The sequence below is a fragment of the Melospiza melodia genome, chromosome 20 (assembly GCF_035770615.1).
Source record: "Melospiza melodia melodia isolate bMelMel2 chromosome 20, bMelMel2.pri, whole genome shotgun sequence".
In the NCBI taxonomy this organism is placed as follows: domain Eukaryota; kingdom Metazoa; phylum Chordata; class Aves; order Passeriformes; family Passerellidae; genus Melospiza; species Melospiza melodia.
The window spans coordinates 4333689-4354291 of record NC_086213.1 but is presented as its reverse complement, the minus strand read 5'-3'; the positions used below and the strand labels follow the sequence as shown (position 1 = coordinate 4354291).

General features: G+C 42.0%; 1 protein-coding gene across 3 annotated transcripts; it reads right to left on the bottom strand.

Annotated features, from left to right (window-relative positions):
- Positions 1 to 372: 372 nt before the first annotated feature.
- Positions 373 to 20343, bottom strand: PRR14L (proline rich 14 like). Of its 3 annotated transcripts, XM_063173388.1 has the most exons (9): positions 20295 to 20343; positions 18574 to 19066; positions 17416 to 17497; positions 9895 to 16195; positions 6883 to 6951; positions 5972 to 6140; positions 5591 to 5697; positions 4586 to 4657; positions 373 to 3971 (listed from the first exon to the last, which is right to left on the bottom strand). In XM_063173388.1, exons 2-9 carry the CDS (start codon positions 19021 to 19023, stop codon positions 3695 to 3697), a joined length of 7527 nt encoding a protein of 2508 aa, XP_063029458.1. In that variant the 5' UTR covers positions 19024 to 19066; positions 20295 to 20343; the 3' UTR covers positions 373 to 3694. The 3 variants fall into 3 exon arrangements, with proteins under 3 accessions (XP_063029458.1, XP_063029457.1, XP_063029459.1); XM_063173387.1 differs by lacking the exon at positions 20295 to 20343 and having other exon boundaries at positions 18574 to 19561; XM_063173389.1 differs by lacking the exons at positions 18574 to 19066; positions 20295 to 20343 and having other exon boundaries at positions 16130 to 16195; positions 17416 to 17487.
- Between the last annotated feature and the right edge of the window lie 260 nt (positions 20344 to 20603).

Genomic DNA, 20603 nt, shown 5'->3' with positions numbered 1-20603 from the left:
GGCCTTGTGGATGATCCTGTGCTGCAGCTCTGATTCACAAACAGCACTGTGCTGCCTTGCACAGCCTGGGGTACATGAACCAGCCTCAGCCTTGAATCCCAGCTCTGAGCTGAGCAGCTGTTTGTGCTCCTGCTACTCTGCTTTCTGAAGAGATGGATGCTGCCTCAGTATTCTGAATAGCAGCTGAGATCATGCTTAATATCTGCCAGGCTGGGATGAAGGAGCACCAGAACTGCTCCTCTGTGTCTCAGTAACAGCACTCCCTGTAACCCAACAGTGCTGATCTCTTTGGAGATTTGACCTTTCCCCCCCTGCATGTAAGACATTATCATGCATATTTACCCATACAAGCCTAAAGGCCTTAAAAACCTGAAAAGTTCTCAGAAAAATTTATTTCCATAAATTAAAAACACACACAAAAGAAACAGTAAAATTTTAGATTCACACCATATTGAACAGAAACAAAATGCCAAGAGCATGATGGAGGCTAATGGCACAAATGTACAAATTCTCATTGAGCTATTTGTTACCTTGATAGCATCATACAGACTTGTAATCCACAGTTACTATCCATAGTCTAGAAAAGCACCTGGAACATAATATACCAAAGGCCCACCTGAAATAAAATACAATGAATGAGAACTGCTTGCAGGAACTCAGATCCAGCAAGCACAGGAACTCAAATGTATGCAGACACAAGCCAGGCAGGCAAATGCTGTACATACATTAAGGAGCCTTAGCTGCTCTAGTCATAGCATGATGAAAACAATGAGTTTTTTCTTCTTCTTTTTTTTTTTTTGAAAGTGATCCTTCTATCTCTGACAATCAGCAAATTTAGCAAAGAGCTGCTTGGCTCTACTAAGAGACAGGACATGGCAAAAGCTTTGCAATCCTTCTCAAGCTCTTCTGGCCATCAGTTTGTGATGTACTTTCCATGGTGATACAAAAACATCCCCACTGGAGTGGGTCCACTTAATGAAAAGGCAAGTGTACATATCCTTGTGCTAGGGATGTATGCATGACCCCAAAAGATGAATCCTCTACAACTTTTTACTTTTAATTGACTGTGCCAGAAGCAGCTCAGAGTGGAAATGCCCAGTTTTTACCCAGTCACCACTCCCAGTGTACAAGCAGCAGCCACAAGGAACAGGGCTGTTCCATGAGTGCTGTAAACAGAAACAGAGGTGGGAAAGGAAAAAACAAAAAAGTGCATAAGCAGGACTGACACCTGCATGCTGGGGAGGGAAAGAGATGCTTGGTCTCCACTAGCTTACATTGTCATACAAACACTAAACCAAAAGAGATTAATGCTGTGTGTTTGGGTTTCCACAAACTGAGGTCTGGGAGAAGCTAAACAACTGCAACATCATTTTGTAACTCCCCCAATTTCTGTAAACTGAAGAGTATTTGAGTGTTTTCTTTGCTCTGCTCTCTCCACTGTAGGAAAAAAGTTCATAAATCTTATTTCAATGCAATCAGAAACGAGAGAATAGGGAAGATAGTAAAAAACCCCACCCTAAACAAAACCCAACACAACCCAAAGGAAAAGACTCAACACATTCCGTGTTTTGAAGCACATTAGAGGTCTGAACTTCTCCTGGACCAAAGTCTCTTCCCCCCCACCCCAATCTTTATTTCCTTGAAAGCCCCAGTAAGGTTACAGCTTAACTGGGTCACTGGAAGCCTCCCATATTAATAGAAGGTGAATGAATGCTCTGTAACAATCCCATTCTATAGCACAAATCCATAAAAATATATCTCTCACTCTTGCTACCACTTCCAACTAGTCAATAATTGGGCTAATAAGCCAACATAGGGAAACTTTCAAACATTTTTAGGAGGCAATTGATCTTTGTTTTTTAGGGATTTCTTTTTACAAAAATAAAGAGAATCAATTAGAATGTTCTACAACAGCCCAGTAAGTTAACCAGAAAAATACTATGTCAATATGTTCAAAGTTTGCCTTGTTATTTTATCCTCAAACTCCAAACACTACTACTCTAAGTGTGCACTCCTCTCTTTTCTTCAATCTTCCTGATTAAAGATAACTAGCCTTCAAAACAAGAATATAAACTTCTACAAATCCCAGCACATAAGCTGGGAGCAAAACAAACCCAGATTAGATTTCTTTCAAGATTCAGGCACACACAGTGTAATAATTCTCTTCCATTTCTCTACTCTCAAAGCTCTGCAATTCAACAGATTGCTTGTTAACATTTAGTTTTCTGTTTGGTCAGTAACAGAAGTGGTAGAGCAACAGAAGATAATGATGGTATTTGCAGTCCTGCATTTATTGGGACTTTATAAAAATTACCCACCCATTAGATATTTGCTCAATTTGAAGGTAAATAGAAACTCTCTTATATGGGTAGATAAATAAGAAAGTGCAAGTTCAAGTGACAAGTGAAAGAAAGAACAGACTAATTAAATTTGAGCATCCCAGCAACAACAGCTTTGCCTGAATAACTTCTCTAGGCACTAAGGGACAGAAATTACCTGAACAACAGCTAGCATTGGATTTATGCTTCAAGTGAAGTTCAACAGAAGTTATGCCAGAAGGGAGCTCTCTTCCTTCCAAAGGTAGAGCTGAGAAATTGCCCAGTGCTGCATCAGATAATTACATATGGCCTTACATAACAAAAACAATGCCCACATACTCAGAGGCTCTTTGTACAGCACTGGCTATTATGTACAACAGTGCCGTACAGAGAGTGTCTAATTATGAGCTACAGGAACTGTAAATCTAAAATGGTAAAAAAAACCCCAAACCCTTCTTGTTGACATTAAAATCAAGTTAGTATGAATGGAATTAAAATAACTTTAAAATAAGTATAAAAGATTTTGCTGGTCTTCCCTGCATGCAGCAGCTCAGCTCAGTTAAATAAAAATCTCTGCCTATGTATCCTGCAGCTTAACACCCTCATGGACCAATTACCTTTTCCTCTGGAGAAGAAGTTGGCATCAGCCAAGTAAGTAAAAAAATCTTCTATTTGGGAAAAAATAGTACTGGGCACCATTTTTCCTTAAAACATTACCTTTTTTTGAATTGAATTGTGTTAAAAGAAGCATATACAAAGTGCAAGTTATTTAATGTCTAATTATGTGGGGCTTCTGCTGCCTGGAGCCAGGAAGGGCAAAGATACTTAGAAGGAATCTTCTAAGTTAACAGAAGGAAGAAACAATTGTATGCTAATCTAGAGAGCTATTTTTAACTATCAAAAAGTTAGTGGTTTATCAAGAATGTGTTTGCTAGAATTTTTCTTTATCAAACACCCTATCTCTTTTGTCAGCTTGTTAAAAATAGCCATTACAGTAACAACAGCAGACTCAAATGTGCAAATGATCTGGAGTACAGAGTTCTAGCATCACTGAAGGTGCACTACTTCCTCCCTGACACTCCTACTCTACCCCCAAAAGATACATAAACATAATTAATTAAATATAAGCAGTAATTTCCAGAGGTTGAGAAAGGAAGGGTAAATTTCACGTGGCTGTGCTACACTCAAACAGGGACTTAAAAGAATCCCTCCAACAGCATTTAAAAAAAAAATAGCACCTTAAAGAGGGTCACAGCCAAAAACTGATTATCAGATGTTAGAGCAGTGGCAGAGTAAGGTTTGAAGAAGTCAGTAGACTTGTCCCAAGAAAAAAATACTAAAGAAGCTGACTGGACCATTCCAGCTAAGGGGCTCCCTCAGATGCTGGAGGCCTGCTCCTGCTCAACCTCCTCTGCAAAAAAGGCTTCAAGGTCCATTAGCTTCTGACTCAGAAGAACATCTAACTCTGCACTCTGCAGCGCAGCTCTTTTTGCTCGGGTGAAACTCCCCACTGCTTTCACTTTGCCTCGTGTCTTCCTTTTCCGGGGAAGGGTAAAGTCCTGAAACTCCAGAATCCGCTTTCTCTTTTGCTGGCTGACAGAGATCAAGTGTCCATTCTTCTCCTTGGGCTCCTCAAAGATTGTTTCCAAGCTCCTGGTAAAAAAAAAGGAACAAAAATCATGAAAACCTTAGCAGCAGCCACCTTACTGACAGGGAGATTGGGGGATTTCATAACCCAGGTAAACACACTTCTAACTTTTATATTTTATATTTACAGCCCCTCCACACCTCTTGTAATGTTATCTGTACCTTACACCTCCTACAATGCACATTACTGCCAGCTGAGTTATTGCTGCACAGACATTTGGGTAGAATCTCTTTGTATTTCAGTTCTAAAGCACAATTATAGAATCTTAATTTTACAGAATAAATAAGTTTGAGCATTTGATGACAGGCCATGATTGTTAGTATTTTAAAGAACATGTAATTCCCTTTGAATTTTGGAAAGTACTGTACTTTGATGGAGATTGGAATAAATGGATAAGTGAAAAAATATATAAAAATCCATACTTAACCAGCTGCAAATTCTTAGTTCATATTCTATTTCACTTTTAAAAATCCAAACAGTAAAAGGTATTATTTTCAAATGAATTTTCTCTAGCAGTTTAAACTATGCCAATTTTAAGAATATATCTCCCTCTCATTTTTCATACACCTTTCATCTCCCCCTGCCCCCTAATAATTTACATTTAGGAAGGAGAACCAACCTGGCAGGAGGAGGGGACTTGTAGTTCTTGTTTGTGTAAATTTCTTCTAAACTAAATTCTTTCTTCTTAAGCCTGAAAAAGTAATGACAAATCAATCTAGAAGGAAGAATCTCATAACAATCTCTCTTCACAGCAAGCAGATTTACAAGAAACAAGTACTGTTTGCATTCTGTGCCTAAATTAAATGCTAACTAATTATGCTTTAACTAACTGGGGACCAGAAGGAATGAAAAATGAGCTCATTAAGTACATAATTTCATAGTGTTTTATAAGGTTGGTATCAAGACTTGCCCTTTCTGCAGAGATCAATATTCCTTCCAGCATTCTGTGATGCTTTGAAATATTGATGCTCAAAAGGGGAAATGCCCTTCACCTTTTTGTGAAAGCTGAGAAGTCTTACAGTTTAACAGATTAATACTTCATCTCTTGAGACTGATTTTAGTTACTGACAGTTACCCAGCTGATCTGTGAAGAAATGCATCCCTTTGTCAAAGGTGGTACCTGTGTTTAGGACAGAAGTCACACTAGATGAAATATGACTAACCTGACCAGTATGACTGGCAGGCACACTGGATGATTGACTGGAAAACTTTATCAACCTCTGGCACTGTGATTCCCCACACTTTCACTGAGCTAATGCTTCCCTAAGATCATACCCCAAATAAAGAAACTGAAAAACTCCAACACAATTTGCATCAACAGGACTTCCTAACAGATCACTTCATCTCACTGTGCACTGCAGTTGATTCATTTTCACTTTATCAATAAAAACTCCTTTCTTCTTTAGAAAAATGATTGCATTGCAGCTTGCTTTTTCACATTTTGCCTAAACTCCAGTCAATAGTTTTGATCCAGTTGATAGAGCTGTGTCAATCATTTCTTGTAAAGGAAGTAAACATCAGATGTCACTCAACTGGGGCTGTATAAAATAGTGGTGGTAAGAGAAGCATTTATTGAAATGATTACACTCAAATGCTTTGAGTCCATTTCAGAGGCACTGCTCACCTTTTTGGTTTGGGCAGTCCCATTGGAGTCAGGTTAGGGTCTGGCTTAGGAACAGTTTTCCTGATTCGGATCTGTGAGACTTTCTTTGGCCTCTTTTCTGGCTCAGTCTTAAGAAAGAAAGATGGAAAAATGGAAAAGTTAAAAACAAAGAAATTAAAACCATACTAGTCAACAGAATTCTCTTTTATTCTGAATATACATTATCTATGGAATAAACATTCCTCTCTGGTTTGCCACCTTCTTTCTCTGCAGCAGCACAGAGTAGGACCTGCACTCTGTTTTCTCTCCTCATCTTTAACAGTCACTTGATAATATCCAGCAGGAGCTTCAGCTTCTGGAGAACCAAGAGTCTGAGAGATCTAAAATATAAAATGAACTCACTTTTTTCAGTTCTGTGTCATCTTGGGATCTCAGACAGGCTGGAACAGAAGCATCTGCTTCATCAAGGGCAGGGATGTGGAGCTCAGATGCTGAAAGCCTGGGGGGAGATGGCAATGGCTCTGGAAGTGTGTGAGGCTTTGGGGATGGAGGAGGGAATGAAGTTTCCAGACTGTAACAGAGAAAAGGGGAACATGAATTAGATTGATACCCAAGTGATAATGCTCTCAGGAGATGTTCCTAAATTGCAATATGGGCACAAAACCCCAACACATTTCACAGAAATGGCCCAAGTGAATGAACTCTGGCACACACATACAGCCCAAACCTGCTGCATCCCACATTGATACTGACACCACCTAAACTGCCAGAGTATTTGAACATGTCATTTAAAACCCCACTCTCATCCTTTTCATACAGCTAAACAGTATACAGCTCTATATATGAACTGACAGAAAGGGATCAATCCTCCTTTTCTACCAGCAAATTTCTTTGACTCAACTATTAATCACACTTTTTGTTTACAGATAAAATATAGCTGATACCTGCCATCCCTGCACTTAGAAGGAACAGAAGGAAGTTTCAGCACCTATCATCCAGTTGCTAAGGCAGAAAGGACTTCTATCCAAGTAAGGAGTCAAACGTCTATAGTTTCACATATTCATTTCATAAGAAGTGGCACAACATGGTTGAAAGTAACAGAACTTTCTGTCCAATGTTTTATGTGGTGTTTGCATAACTGCCCCTCCACTCCTCCATTACATCACCCAGCTTACCTCACCCACTTCCTAATCAGAAAGCTGTTCTGGGAGTGAACTGCCAAAAGCTGAAAGCCAAAATGACATTACAATGGCTTTCTGAGGAAGGTTATGATCCCACTACTCAGAGTAAATACCAACACCCCAGATACTCACTGTATTGCATGGCCTGCAGGCTGCAGTGCTCCCATACTCTGCACAGGTGAGTGTGGTAACATGGCACAGCTGGGTCAAAGAGGAATGAAAAAAAACAAAACAAGACAGACAGAAATTAGGGCTACACTATAAAAAGACAAGGGAAAAATTATTAGTATAAACTGTAAGACAAGATGCTCATATCAGGAATGAGAATGAAAGACTAAAATGATACAAAAGAAACCTACATCTGTTTAGGTAACTAAATTTCATTGTTAGGGAAACTGTCCTGCTTTCCTTTAAAAATGGTAGTAATGAGAAAAGAAAATAAAGGCACAGAAAGAGAATGAGACAGTAATATTAAAAGTCATAATTATTTAAAGTCTGAAAATTGTCCTTCTTTCTACGAAAGTCTATTTTTCTTATTCAAAACTTCAAGTTTTTACAATTTCAGTAACCAAAAACCTTGAAGGACTTGGTTACTAAAGAAAATAGTGCATAATGGCAACAGTAACAGGTAAAAGGAAGTACTTCCATTAAATTAACTCCCTGTTGTCTCTAACTCCCACAGTACCCTTACTTGATTGGAATAACCAAAGGCCTTTCCATAAGGGTTGGTAATGACCAGAATTCTATGGCATAAAAGTCAGCACAGCAGCTCTAAGTCCTTTGATATTAAGCTTTACTTTTGTGCCCAAATTGTTAACAGCAGGAAATCACTCAGGACAGCTTTTATTACATTCAACAGCAAATCTTGTATTTGCTGTTCTCTCTAACCAGCAGTGAAATACACTTCACTGTTCTAAAGTAAAGATGTTACAGCCAGACTGGAGTTCTACAAAGGAAATGAAAACCAGCCATGCTGGAAGCACAGGGAAGTCCAACTACACATAAAGAGGTCAGAAAAACCCAGTTATTGTGTTCATCACTTATGTCAGAACTGTAACATTTTGTTTCAACATTCCACTCATTATTCCAGTGTTATTGGAATCTGTATCCATAGTGCAGCAGAGCCTTCTGTCAGAGACAGAGCTTATGGTTTTATGCAACAATAATACAAAATTATAAGCACAGAAGGAAATCACTTTAGAAATTTTTAATTCAAATAAGCATTAATTAGAAAACAACTTCACTGAAAGAATGCTTTATTATTGATAGTGGAAGGGACAGTGGAAGTTAGGCAGGGCAACTACTTTAGTTCCCTGTTCTCCTGGTTATTAAGAACACGAATTGTGAGTGAAATATTTTAAAGAGAACAAATCTTTTCCAGATGAAAATGGCCTGCAGGGAACTTTTTAATTTTTCTGATTTTTAATTATCTTAAAACAGGCAAGAATTTCTGTCATAGTGGGAGCTGAAAAGGCTTTTATACTGCACAAAACATACCTCTAACATTTATGTACCAAACAGCTGAGTGGGACAGATTTATGTCTGCCTCATACACATAGCTGTAAGGTATTTTGGAGGAAAAAAAAAACCAAATTGAGTTTTAGGGTATTTTAACTCTGGATTATTTTTCACTTGAAGATGTTTGATTTGAATACTCTCCCTTTGGGAAAAAGATCACCACTCATAGCAAAGCACTTTTCCAATGACTCCTTACATCAGGAATGAAATCCTCTGACACATTAGCTGACTGGATGTGTTGTCCCGAGCTGCTGAGGAGCCTGCACACTTAGGGATGGGGAAAACCCCAAGTTCTCATCTCCCAGTCCAAGGAGAGCATGCCTCAGCAACACAAAACACTGAATTCACATTATACACACAACTCAGTTTTAAAAAGATGTTTTGTTTTTGACAATGTGTTATTTTTAAGTATAGTGCTCAAACTGTACTTTACTGGTCTGATCACTTTCAGAGTATGGAATGAAAATGGAAGTAAGTCCCATAGAATGTGCTGCAAAAATTGTCTCTATGCCATTATTCTACTTAATTCTTTTAGTGCAGACAGCTCCAGAATGGAGCAGTGCTTTGCTCACTCACACCTTTGGCAGACGTTACAATTTATATTAACAAGTGATAAACTTTTAGATATGTTACCCGTTTATACAAAGCAAAGTGCAGCATTTGTTATCTGGCAAGATTTTTGGTTACACTTGTGTCAATCTGTGACACAGGCTAAATTCAACAGCTCTCCACAGACTGCCACACTAATCAAACCAATTAGTTAAACAGACTTTGGTACAGTGCTCATGAAGCTCTCTGCCCAGGAAATGCAGGGTGACAAAATCAGGGACTGATCTGCCCTATGTTACTGAGGGATAGAGGGCAAAATCTTTGCTCAAGGGCATGCAAAAATCCTGGAACAGAGCTAGGAACTTCTTTCATTCTTTTTATTAGCAAAATGATCTTAAATGCTCATAGCAAAGTAAAATTAAATATGCAAAATAGATTTCAGTCCTCTTCCCACTTGTAACGAGATTGACACACAGAGAAAAATTCATTACCAATATTAACTGTAGCTACATTTGCTTGTGCCTGCATCACATATGAAAATCCATAGCATGCATAAAGAGGTTTCAATTAGCATAGAATGGTCATGGAATGCAATTAAAAATGTTACTGAATGACAACCCCCCGCCCTTTACAATTCTTCCTGACCTGATATTGAGCATTTTACAGTGGTTCCAAGGGGTTTTTGTGGCTCAGACCTCTGAAAAAAACTTTCCTACCTCAGAAATCCAGTTCCTCTGCAGTCACTCAGAATAGACCTAATGAAGTAGCTCACCTTTTGCATTATATACTCTGATGCATGGTGTGTATATTTTGCAAGGGAGAAGAAAATAGAGTTAGCCATTCTGCCAAAACAGGATAGTATTAAAGCAGTGAAGGCAATATATTTAAATTCAGCTAAAAGACTGTTCTGTAAGAAAGGATCTTCCACGCTGAGCCATTCCTGGAGCAGAATGTGTAGATCTGGAACAGGAGAAACTGACTCTCCAGTGCAAGCTGCAATCACCCTCTCCCTCCCAAAAAGGAGCAAGAATATACCCTGCACACATTTAATCTCAGAAATAAGGTGATGGGTTTTACCTGTTCTCGATGGCCACACGTGGCTGCCACTTGCAGTGACTGGAAAGGAGAGGAGTGATTTCGGAAGGACAGACAGCGGGACCGTGCTGACTCCATATGGACAACACCCTGCCCAGGGAGTACGGCAGTGAGGACACCAGGCCATGGGACACACACCTCGGCAGCCTGGCCCCTTTCAAACCCTGGGCCAGCTGGGATATAAACAGTCTCTGGATGGTGGGAATATGGCTGGTTAAGTTTCTTCTTCTTGTCCAAATCCTGTAACATCCAGGGGAAGAAAGTGCCAAAACTGTGTGAAGGCCGAGCGTGGAACAGCCTCCTCTTCTTCCAGCTACAGTGTTTCTTCCAGGGTCAGGATAAACAGCAACAGTCCTGGGGGTTGTTGTGGAGTGAGAGGAATGAAGATCATTATTTACACAGGAATCTTCCTGGAAAGCTGTTGTATCTGAACAGCTCTGAGAAAAGAGAAAAGACAAAGTCCACTTTGAAGCTGGTGCTGGAGTTTCTCTGAAGACTGGGCTGTGATGTACAGAGTGCTGGGATGTAATCCCTCTGAGGTCTGTCACAGGACTGGAGTCCAATTTTATGTGGCAAGAAATTGGGAAAACTGAGGTGTCCAAGCAAGAGGCTGGAGGTTCGTGGCTTACATCTGAAGAAAGTATTTTGGTAGTTTCTACAGGATAAAGTGCCAAAGGCTGAAAGCTGAACATCTTGGTGCAGCAGCTGTCAGCCCAGCGGGAGTGTACGTTCCTGTTAATGCAAGAAAAGGCTTCCAAGAGATTTTTAGATCTACATTGGCTGTACCTGTCACCCACTGGAAGAATTTCAGAAGAAGATGGCAGAGGTTCTAAGTCACGGCTGCTTTTGGCAGGGGCCAGGAGCTTGCTGGCCATTGCAGACAACTTGCTCAGCAATGCTGGTTCTTTGGTACATTTTCTAAATTTCAAACTGTTCAACAAACTGCACCTCTTGGCCCTCTGCCTTGGCATATGCACAAATCTCATGGCTGTTTCCTTTTCCACTGTTGGTGCTTTACATGCAAAGTACAAAGATTCCAGAAGCGGGTTTTCCTGTTTAGGGAATATTTCCAGGGGAATCTCAGAGACAGGTGAACTTTTCATTGTTTTGATTTTTCTTACGGTTTTTAGCTGATACAATGTGGGAACTTTTTTGCATGTCCTTCCAGGTTGTATTTTTAATGGAAGAGGTCCTCTTGGTTTATTTGTAGTTCCTCTTCGTTTATTTGTAGTTCCAAAGGCACCAGGGATCCCATCATACCCTAAATTAAGGTTCAGGTTTTCCATTTCTGAATCCTGAGTCTTCAAAAACTGTGAACTAATAAAATCTGTGGTAATCTTTGGCCTTTTAACTTCTTGTAAAGTGCTACATAGTTTACTTTCACTGCCTCTTACAGCAACAATCTCCTCTGAAGGACCCCCAAAGTTCGTACTTCTAGATGTCATCAACTCAGCTGAAGAGCTGCATAAGAGTTCAGAACTGTGCAACACACTTGGTTGCAGTATGATTTTTGCTTTCTCCTGATGTTCTAACTTCTGTTCTTGTTGTGCCTTGTCCAACTGATGTGCTTCCATCTTTCCATACTTCTGTATAAATACTTGACGTTCCTCTATTTGATCAGGTCTCTCTGAGCATAAAGCCCCATCTTCCTTGCAAACTGCACCAGTTGGTATTTTGTCCTGGCCTTCTGTTACTTCCTTTACATTTTCTTTGCTCCATGCATTCAATTTGTAAGGCACACACGCTTCACTGCAAACCACACAGTTTGGGGATGGCTCTTTGCAAGTGTCTGATAGTGTGCTCAGAGGTGGAGAAAACGTGGGCGTTGCATCATCCTGCACTTCTGGAGCAGCCTCTGTGGCAGATACAGCTCCAGCCTCACAGTCATGCACAGTTTCTGAAAGTACACTAGTACCTGCTGAGTTTGGGAGCTTTGTATCATTCTGTCTTTCTTTTGAAAGATTATTTAATTTGGATCTTGGGATTTCTTCCAAAACCTTTCCATAATTCTCAATCCTGAGGAGGACTATTTTGCTACCAGACTCTTCAGAATCTTCCAACAAGTCCCATGAACAATCTTTGGGCAGCCTTCCTCTAGGGGCTTCCTCTTTTCCTATCATCTCTTGTACACAGGTATTCTTAAATTTTTCTTGACCAGAAGGACTTTCTGGTGAGCTCATGTCCATGTCTTTGGTTGGTGTGCAAAGTCCCTCACCTTTCAGACTTTCTTTGCTGCGGGCACAAACTCTTGAGCTTTTGGCACCATTCAGAGAGCCAGCTGCTGATTCATTCCCTGAAGATGGAACCTCAATATTGCTGGATTTTTTCTTAACAGAAATTGTTACAGAAAGGATTTTTGTCATTGAAGTATCTTTGCTAATTTTTTTGACTGCAGATGAAATATCTCTTTGTGTATTCTCAGGTGACAGACACAGCTTTACTTTCTCAGGCAGAGAGATGTGAGAGTTCAGAGCTGACACAGTTTCTGAATCCACCTGAGTCTTACTAGAAGTTTCTTGGATGTCAAACTTTTCAGAATGGGATGCAGAAATACCCCTTTGAGCATCAGTTTCTTTACCAGGTTTAAAAGTTAACTGTGGGCAAGAGTTACTTAGGATAGGAGTTATACTCAGACTTTCTCTGTTTTCTGTACCTGACAGCACATTTATATTTTCTGGCTTATCTGTATTCTTAAACTTCTCTTGACCAAGAGGACTTTTTGGTGAGCTCATGTCCATGTCTTTCCCAGCTGGCATGCAAAGCCCCTCACCTTTCAGACTTTCTTTGCTGTGGTCACAGACTCTTGAGCTTTTGGCACCATTCAGAGAGCCAGCTGCTGATTCATTCCCTGAACATGGAATCTCAATATTGCTCATTTTTTTCTTAACAGAAATTGTTACAGAAAGGATTTTTGTCATTGAAGTATCTTTGCTAAAAACTTCAGCTGAAGATGAATGACAATTATCTCTTTGTGTACTCTTGGGTGACATACACAGCTTTTCTTTCCCAGGCAGAGAGATGTGAGAGTTCAGAGCTGACACAGTTTCTGAATCTGCCTGAGTCTCAACACAAGATTCTTGGACGTCAAACTTTCCAAAATGAGATGCACCAACGCCCTTTTGAGCATCAGTTTCTTTACCAGGCTCAATAGTTAACTGTGGGTGAGAGTTGTTTAAGATAGGATTTATACTCAGACTTTCTCTGTTTTCTGTATCTGAAAGCATATTCCTATTTTCTGGCTTGTATGAAAGACTCCCATGAATTGATGAAATGGGCAGAAATTGAGCACTAATTGTATTTTCCTGGTTCTCCACCAAGCACTTTATCTTTGGCAAAGATTGCTGCATTTTGTTTCCTGCAAACACCAGCTCTGCTTGCTCTTTTGCACATTGGATAAAACCAGCCTGCTGTGAGCACTGTGCTTTGTCATCAGAAAAGTTTTCTTCAAGAGCTCCTTTATTGTTTCTTTCACATCTGTTCTCATGTTCTTGTAGTCTGATTGTCTTCTCTTCAATCAGATCACTGATGGAGTCCATGGATGCTGAAGAATCTTCATTTTTCACACCAATTAAAGAGTCCAAACCCATTACATTCTCTCGTAGAGCTCCTTTAAACCTGGTTCCTCTTGCACATTTATGGTCTAACAGAGGCAGGTCACCACCTGCTTTTAGCAGAACCTCTTCACTGTGATTAGGATCAGTTTTGTCTCTTTCCACAGAACTGGTTGTGCTTTGTGAGCCAGTGTTTGGTTGGTTGGTTAAACTTTCTAAATGCTGCTCACTGCCCAGCACTGGGACATCACACTCACTCTGACAGGGATGAAACTGATTCCCCAAGGGACAAAGGGTCTCCTCAGCATGTTGTGTTGGAATGTTCACGCTGTCCAGGGCTGGCTGTGGATCACAGGTTGAAGGGCTACACTCAGAGGGATCAGCTGGGAGCAATGGCATTTCTTCCTGCTCATGTTCTCTCTTCCATGGGCCTAACAGAGAGTTGTAAAATCCAAAATTATGAGCACAGGTGTTTTTGTTAGATCTGATTAATAGCTGTTCACGAGTCCTATTTCTCTGATTGCCTTCAGGAGCATTTGGGGAATCCAAAGCTTTTGTTTTATCAAACTCCTCTGCCTGGGAAGCACACGTGCCAATGTGTTCTTTTGCCTCATCTCTGTCACAAACAATTTCACTGCACATTGCTTTACAAAGATCAAATTGTTCCACAACCTTCATGTTCTTATTTGAAACCTCATCTCTTGACAAGGTAGCAGCAGACTTCTCTGCAGTATATGCTGAGCAAAACATGTTTTTTCCTGTGGGAATATAATTTGTACCATGCAGAGCTCTACCCCTGTTGCCCCAGTCATCTTCCCAAAGAAGAGATCCACGTGCCAAAGGGGTGTGTGCTTTTGGAAAGATCATTGCCTCTCTACTCTTATATCCTGATGAAGACACTCCTTTCAGATTATCATTTTCTTCAATCTTATCAACTTCAACACCAAAAGACTGACTGTTCAGGAAAACTTCATCCACACATGTACTCCCTGATAAAATACAGGAAGTGCTGGCAGCTGGACCCTGGTTTTTTATACTCTTGTTATTATAAAGCCATGTGTGACAATGTTCATTTTCTAAACCAATGACCAATCTCTCCATATTTCCTGCAGAAGATTTTATATTCATTTGGGATACTCTGCTTGCTGTATTAGGGTTATCAAAGGTCATGTAATTTACAGAAGACTTGAATTTGTCTTTATGAAGCAAAACTTCAGCAACTTTTCCCGCTGGTGTTCCAGAAGCAGCAATTAATTCTTTTCTAGACCAATTATCCCAGGCCTTGTCCCTGCATGAAACTTCATTATTAGTACAAGGAAGACACTCCTTATAATGAGGTTCTCTTGATTTTTGTAAAACAGGAGGTAGAGTTACATTTAGTGTATAAAACAAATTTGTTTTGTTCCCAGTGTAGAAGCTGTCATTACTATCAGCTTCTGCAGCTCCAGCTAAACCACCAGCCAACTCTTCTGATGTTTTATTGCTCCCAGATTCCTTTTCAAGCAGTTGTGCCTTGGGTGAGTCTTTTCCTAGCTTGGTACCAAGATGAAGACAGCTGTGGTTACTGAGAGGAGGGATTTTATTGGCAGTGCTATAAAAGCAGATGTCTTTCTGCCCGGTTTCATGGGAAGTAATGTTACTTGTTTCCATCCACAAACTATTTTCTTTTGTATCATACTTGCATGGGTCACTGACAGAGAATTGCCACTGGTCCTTTTTCAGCTTCTCACCATCTGATGGGAATATTTTCAATTTTTCTTTTGAGAACTCCTCAGGAGATGAAGCAACAGAACCAAAAACTGGAGAAAGACACTGCTCAGAGTTAGCAGCCTTTTGAGCTTCAGGCCAGCTACAAATTTCAACGTTATCTCCCACAGCAATTTTTCTCCAGACTTCAGCAGCTTCTTCAGATTCAGAGCTGTATGATTTTCCTATAGCAGCACTTAATTCCCTAGGATCAGGTTTTGCACTAGATAATCCTTTTTTCCTTACCACTGAGATCTTCTCTAGTGGTGCAGATGTGGAAGTTTGGTTTTTTAAAAACCCAGTTCCATGGTCATAAAGAGTGTGGTGTTTGATGTTTTGGGGAAGGTACTTCTGGGGGGTTTCACTGAGAATTCTGTGAACTGCAGAACTGCCTTCTGGTGGCATATTTCCAAAGTCCAGATAACAGCTGCTTTTCAGAACCGGACATAAAACTTTAGATCTTTGTGTGGAGAGTGTTCTACAGCTTTCTGCTGAGAACAACTCATGAGGTGCCTTTTGTTCTGGTACAGGACCCTTAAAGAAGTCATAAGCATCATTTTCTTCATCCTGCTGACAAGTCTGGCAATTAGCAAGTGATGTACTGAATTCCTTAAGTGGATTTTGTCTGGGTAACTTTTCTTCTCTAACCTCCAACACAGACACATCACTCCCCCCTGTTCTCAATGGCATGGCAGCACGGGGTTCTGACCCACTATAGTCACTTGTTTTTTGTGGATGATCTGCAGCTGCTCCAATGTCCATGACTTTTAAAGGCCCTAAAAAACCTAAGATGCTGCTTTCTGAAACCCCAGTTCTGGCCATGACTGGGCATTGATTGCCCTCAGGTGGAAGACCTGTACTCACTCTGTCATTCCTGTATCCTGCTTTACTAAATATCCTAGTCCCATCAGCCTTCATACCTTGTACTTCTTCAGTGAGCTTTGGCAGAGTTTCAGCTGTCACCTGAACATTTGCTTGGTTTTCTTCTGCATAAGAAAAAAAAATAAAGCAAATCAGAACTATATGCTAAATTTAGAAGACATTCAGCTTATTAAGTACCTTTGTTGTTGTACACAACACTGTGCAGTGTTGGTTACCAAATGTTCTTAAAAGTGAGAATTGATGCTATCAATTTTAGTACAAGTCTTTAATGGAAGAAACAAACTATTCCACCACAAAGCTAAGGCAACAAAAACAATCCTTTTCACTACAGACACTTCCATGGGCAGCAGGCAGTCCAAGGCCTGTACATTTCAGATTCCTCTAACATCAAGCTAGGTGAATGCAGGTCCTGTAGCTTAACACACAGGAAGCTGTGGCCAACATTAAAATAATGCTTATTTGTAAGATCAAAATTGAACATAGGCTGGGACTTGATCTGCTCCAGCCTAGAAATAGGGCTGGCCATTGTGTGGCCATTTCCATCTCTTCTTCCTTGGAGTCATGTCTGTCAGTAACTCATCCACAGGAAAACAAGACATATCTCATCTGCCCAAGCAATTTAGATTATTAATAAACTTTTTTCTGTAAAATCATAAAGAAGGTGCTAACTAAAAATATTACAGTTACTGTAAAATATCTTCATACTCAAAACTTTACAGGGAACATATTTACTCAGACTTCTGCAGATCTTTTCCCTCTTTCCTTGCAAGCACCAAGACTAGATGGCATTTACAAGCTAAATACAAGTTTAGGTAAAGATAGCAGGGAGGGAAAAGAAAATAATTACTAGATGCAGGCAAAGTGACCAAAATAAATGGACCTAGAAAATTATGGAGGATCATGAAATTAATAATTACTTTAACTGTCCTCTTTCTTTGGATTCTGCACTTTCAAGTGTATTTTTCAGAACACTCAAAAATGAATGAGTAATACTTTTATATATATATATATATATATATATATGCTATTACTGCTCTCATGCACTCCATCTTTGAAACAAAAGGAAATACAAAACATCTGCTATTAAAAAACCTCTTCTGCTTTGGAAACAAATAACTAAACCACATCTTCTGCAGAAAAGGTCTTCAGGCAAGTACATACCCTGCCAGGAGAAAGTAAAGCATTACGTTTAGATAGTGTTATAGTTACACAGGGTAATACTTTCTAAATGAGCCATCTCACAATCACTCATCTGTTTTAAATCAACAATAAATAACTGGGAGAGAAGCAGGGGCTGGATAGGGATGTACAGCTAAATAACTACCTGTGCTCCTCAGAGATCCTGCAATTTCAGTGCAATAGGTTCTCAAAGACTTTGCCTCTTGCTCATTTAGGTGAGGGTCCTCCTGAAACAAGACAGAAATATGGTCAGACATGGTTAGCTATGGTTAGACAGAAAAATGGTTAGATCTTCTCAAGTGTCTCCTGTCTCAGGGACTGCATCTGCTCAGCTGGGTTAGTTCAGAATAAGCAATTCACTAAGAAACCTCCAGACACATCAGCCTTGCACTGCAAGGGCTTCACACAAGCACTAAGGATGTGTCCCCAAAACATTGCTGTATTTAACTGCAGTGAATACCCAATCTTGGGATGTGGCAGCTAAAATATAAGTACATGGCTTAAAATGTGAATTGTTGAAAATTGGAATGAGAAGAGTAATCCAGTCTCCATGTCTAGTTCACACCCCCAAACCACTACCACTAGACTCCTGGGAAGATGTGTCTCTATTAGAACTTGCCTTCTACTATTCCTTGGACTCAAACCCACAAACACTGGAATAGGTGACCTAGATCTGCCAGCAAAACCACCAAACCATGATCCCACAACCAAACCACCTGCATTTGGAAATATGCAAAAATTAATCTGGAAAACAGAATGACTATAAGGAATTTAACAATTTTAATTTCACAAAAGTGATAAATATTTTTTAAAAAGTCAGATAAATCAAACAGATATCAAAATTTGGAATTAAACACACAAAATTATGCAATACCCAATAATTAGGTAAAACACTCAGCTGTGCTGAGTTCCATATCTGCCTTACACCATTCCAGCAGTATTTAAGCAAGTGAAAACATTGGTATTTTAAAATACTGCTGGTCTACTGAATTATTGTCTAATTTTTCACTAGACCCACAATAATCCAGATACTGACACTGACACACACACACTCTCCTGGACGTGCCCAAGGCCAGGCTAGACAGGGCTCTGAGCAACCCGGTCTAGTGGAAGGTGTCCCTGCCCATGGCAAGGGGTTGGAACAAGATGACCTTCAGGTCCTCATCTCACCCAAACCATTTTAAGATTCTATACTAGAAGACACAAAAAAGAACCAGGAAACCCATTGCCAAACTCACTGCCTGGTGACTCTAAGCCTAAATTCAATTATGTCATGCAGGGATTCATTTCTGCATTCACTTACTTGTTCTGACCAACTTTTCTCCAGAGTTAAAGGACAACATTCAGCATGCTGGTCCTCAGCACCTTGTGCCTCTTCATCTTCTTTCTGGTACCCATCACCAGAACAGTCTAGTTTCCTAAAGTGTCTTTTTCTGCTTTTTTCATCCTCTGCAAGGTCTCCAGCCTGTAGTAATTCTTCAGGAAAGGATTCTGCTGGTCCATGAGAAATCACCTGGAGCACATCACCCAGATCCTGTGTCTGGTGGCAGAAGTTTCCCAGGGCAGAAGTCCATGGCCCATCCCTGTGTGCCAGCACGGGCACTGGCCCATCCGACTGTGCATCCAAGCCCAGGCTGGGCCCCGGCACTGCCATGAGGTCCCTGGAGAAGCTCTCTGGTAGCCCAGGGTACAACTCCTCTGTTACAGCAGACACAGAGGAATCAAGGAGAGACTCCACCCCAGATGAGAGCATCAGGGCTGTTGAAGATCAGCTGCCCTGAGCTTTTCAGTTTATCCTAAAAATAAAAGCAACGTTAAATCAACGTACATTGGACTAACCATAGAAAACCCTGAGCTGGAAGGGATCCTCAATGATCACTGAAATCCAACTTCTGGACTAGATTAAAAGGAAAAGTTTAATTCCTCAAGATTCAAGTATATATATTTATGAAAGACACTTCCAAATATATCTTTAAGAAAGCAGCTGAGGAAGATTTTAGTATCTAAGGAAATGCTCCATGAACAAATGAAGAGAATAAAGTGAAATAGATATTCCCAAGCCTCATTTCCACATTCAAACATCTCCCTGCAGATTTAACCACATCTTCTGAATAACCTGAGAAGAGGTTATAAAGCAAATCACTGGGGCTTGTATCAGACATCCTCCTCCTTCACTAGAACTAAAGCACTGTTTGATTTCCTGGGATTTTCATGAGTTTCTAGTCTTTGGAAAAGAGCTCCAAGTTTGCTTCACATTCTGTGCCTCAAAGGAACACTGTCTAAGCCATCGGCCAGCAGCCTGTGCCTGTCACTCTGTGCTGTCCCGGAGTGCAGAGGGTGCCTTGTGCCAGGACACAGCCCCGCTCCCGATCTTCCTCGGCCCGGACCCGAGCACCGGCAGCGCCTCTGTGAGCACGGGCCAGGAGCTGCGGCTGAGCTGGCACCGCTGCTCTCGGTACCGGGACAGCCTCGCCGTGCAAACGCCGCCGTCAATCGCTCCCGGAGGCCCAGGGACAGGAGCGGGCTAAGCCAGGCCTTAGAGGAGCACCAGTGACTCAGTTTAACGAAACTCGGGCTCATCAGCCGAGCGCTGCTGCGTGCTCCTCTAGCAGGAGCAGCCGGTACAGACACCGGGGAAACTCGCACCAGCCCCCCGGGAACACGGGAGCCCAGTGGTCCCGGGAGAGCATCACCGTCCCGGCGGTGCCGCCCGAGCCCAGCCGCGCCGGGACCGGGGGCGACGCTTTGTTCCGAGCGCCCCAGCAGCGCCGACGGACCCGGCCCCGGGCCCCGCGCCTTCTCCGCGGCAGCAGCTCCCGCACCGCCCAGACCGAGGGTCCGCAGCCGCCCTGCGGCGGCGCACCGGAGATCGCCGCTCTCGGTAATTACACAACCGCCGGTTGCGTCTCCTCCGCGCCCGTGCTCAGCAGGGCCCGCGCCGCCCACTCGAGCCCGCTCAACTCCCGGCGCGCGCAGGAGGCGGGGCCCGCCCGGCGCACCCCGCGCCCCGCCCGGTGCCGTTACCTGAGCGGCGGCGGCCGCCGGCCCCGCTGTGCGCGCCCGCCGCGCCGCGCCCCGCCCCGCGCGCATCACTTCCGCATCCGGGGCGGGCCCGGCGCGGAACCGGCAGCCGGCGCTGTGGCCCCGCCCCCGGCAGCGCCCGCCCCGCCCCCGAACGGCCCCGCCCATCACCGGGCCGGGTCTCTCATGCCCCGCCCCCACAGTGGGCGTGTCCCCTGCTCCTTCCCGCGGTGGCGGCCCGGGTGTCACGTGGCGCGCGGCCCCGGACGCGGAAGTGCCGCGCGGTACCCGCGGGACGGCACCGCCGGGGCA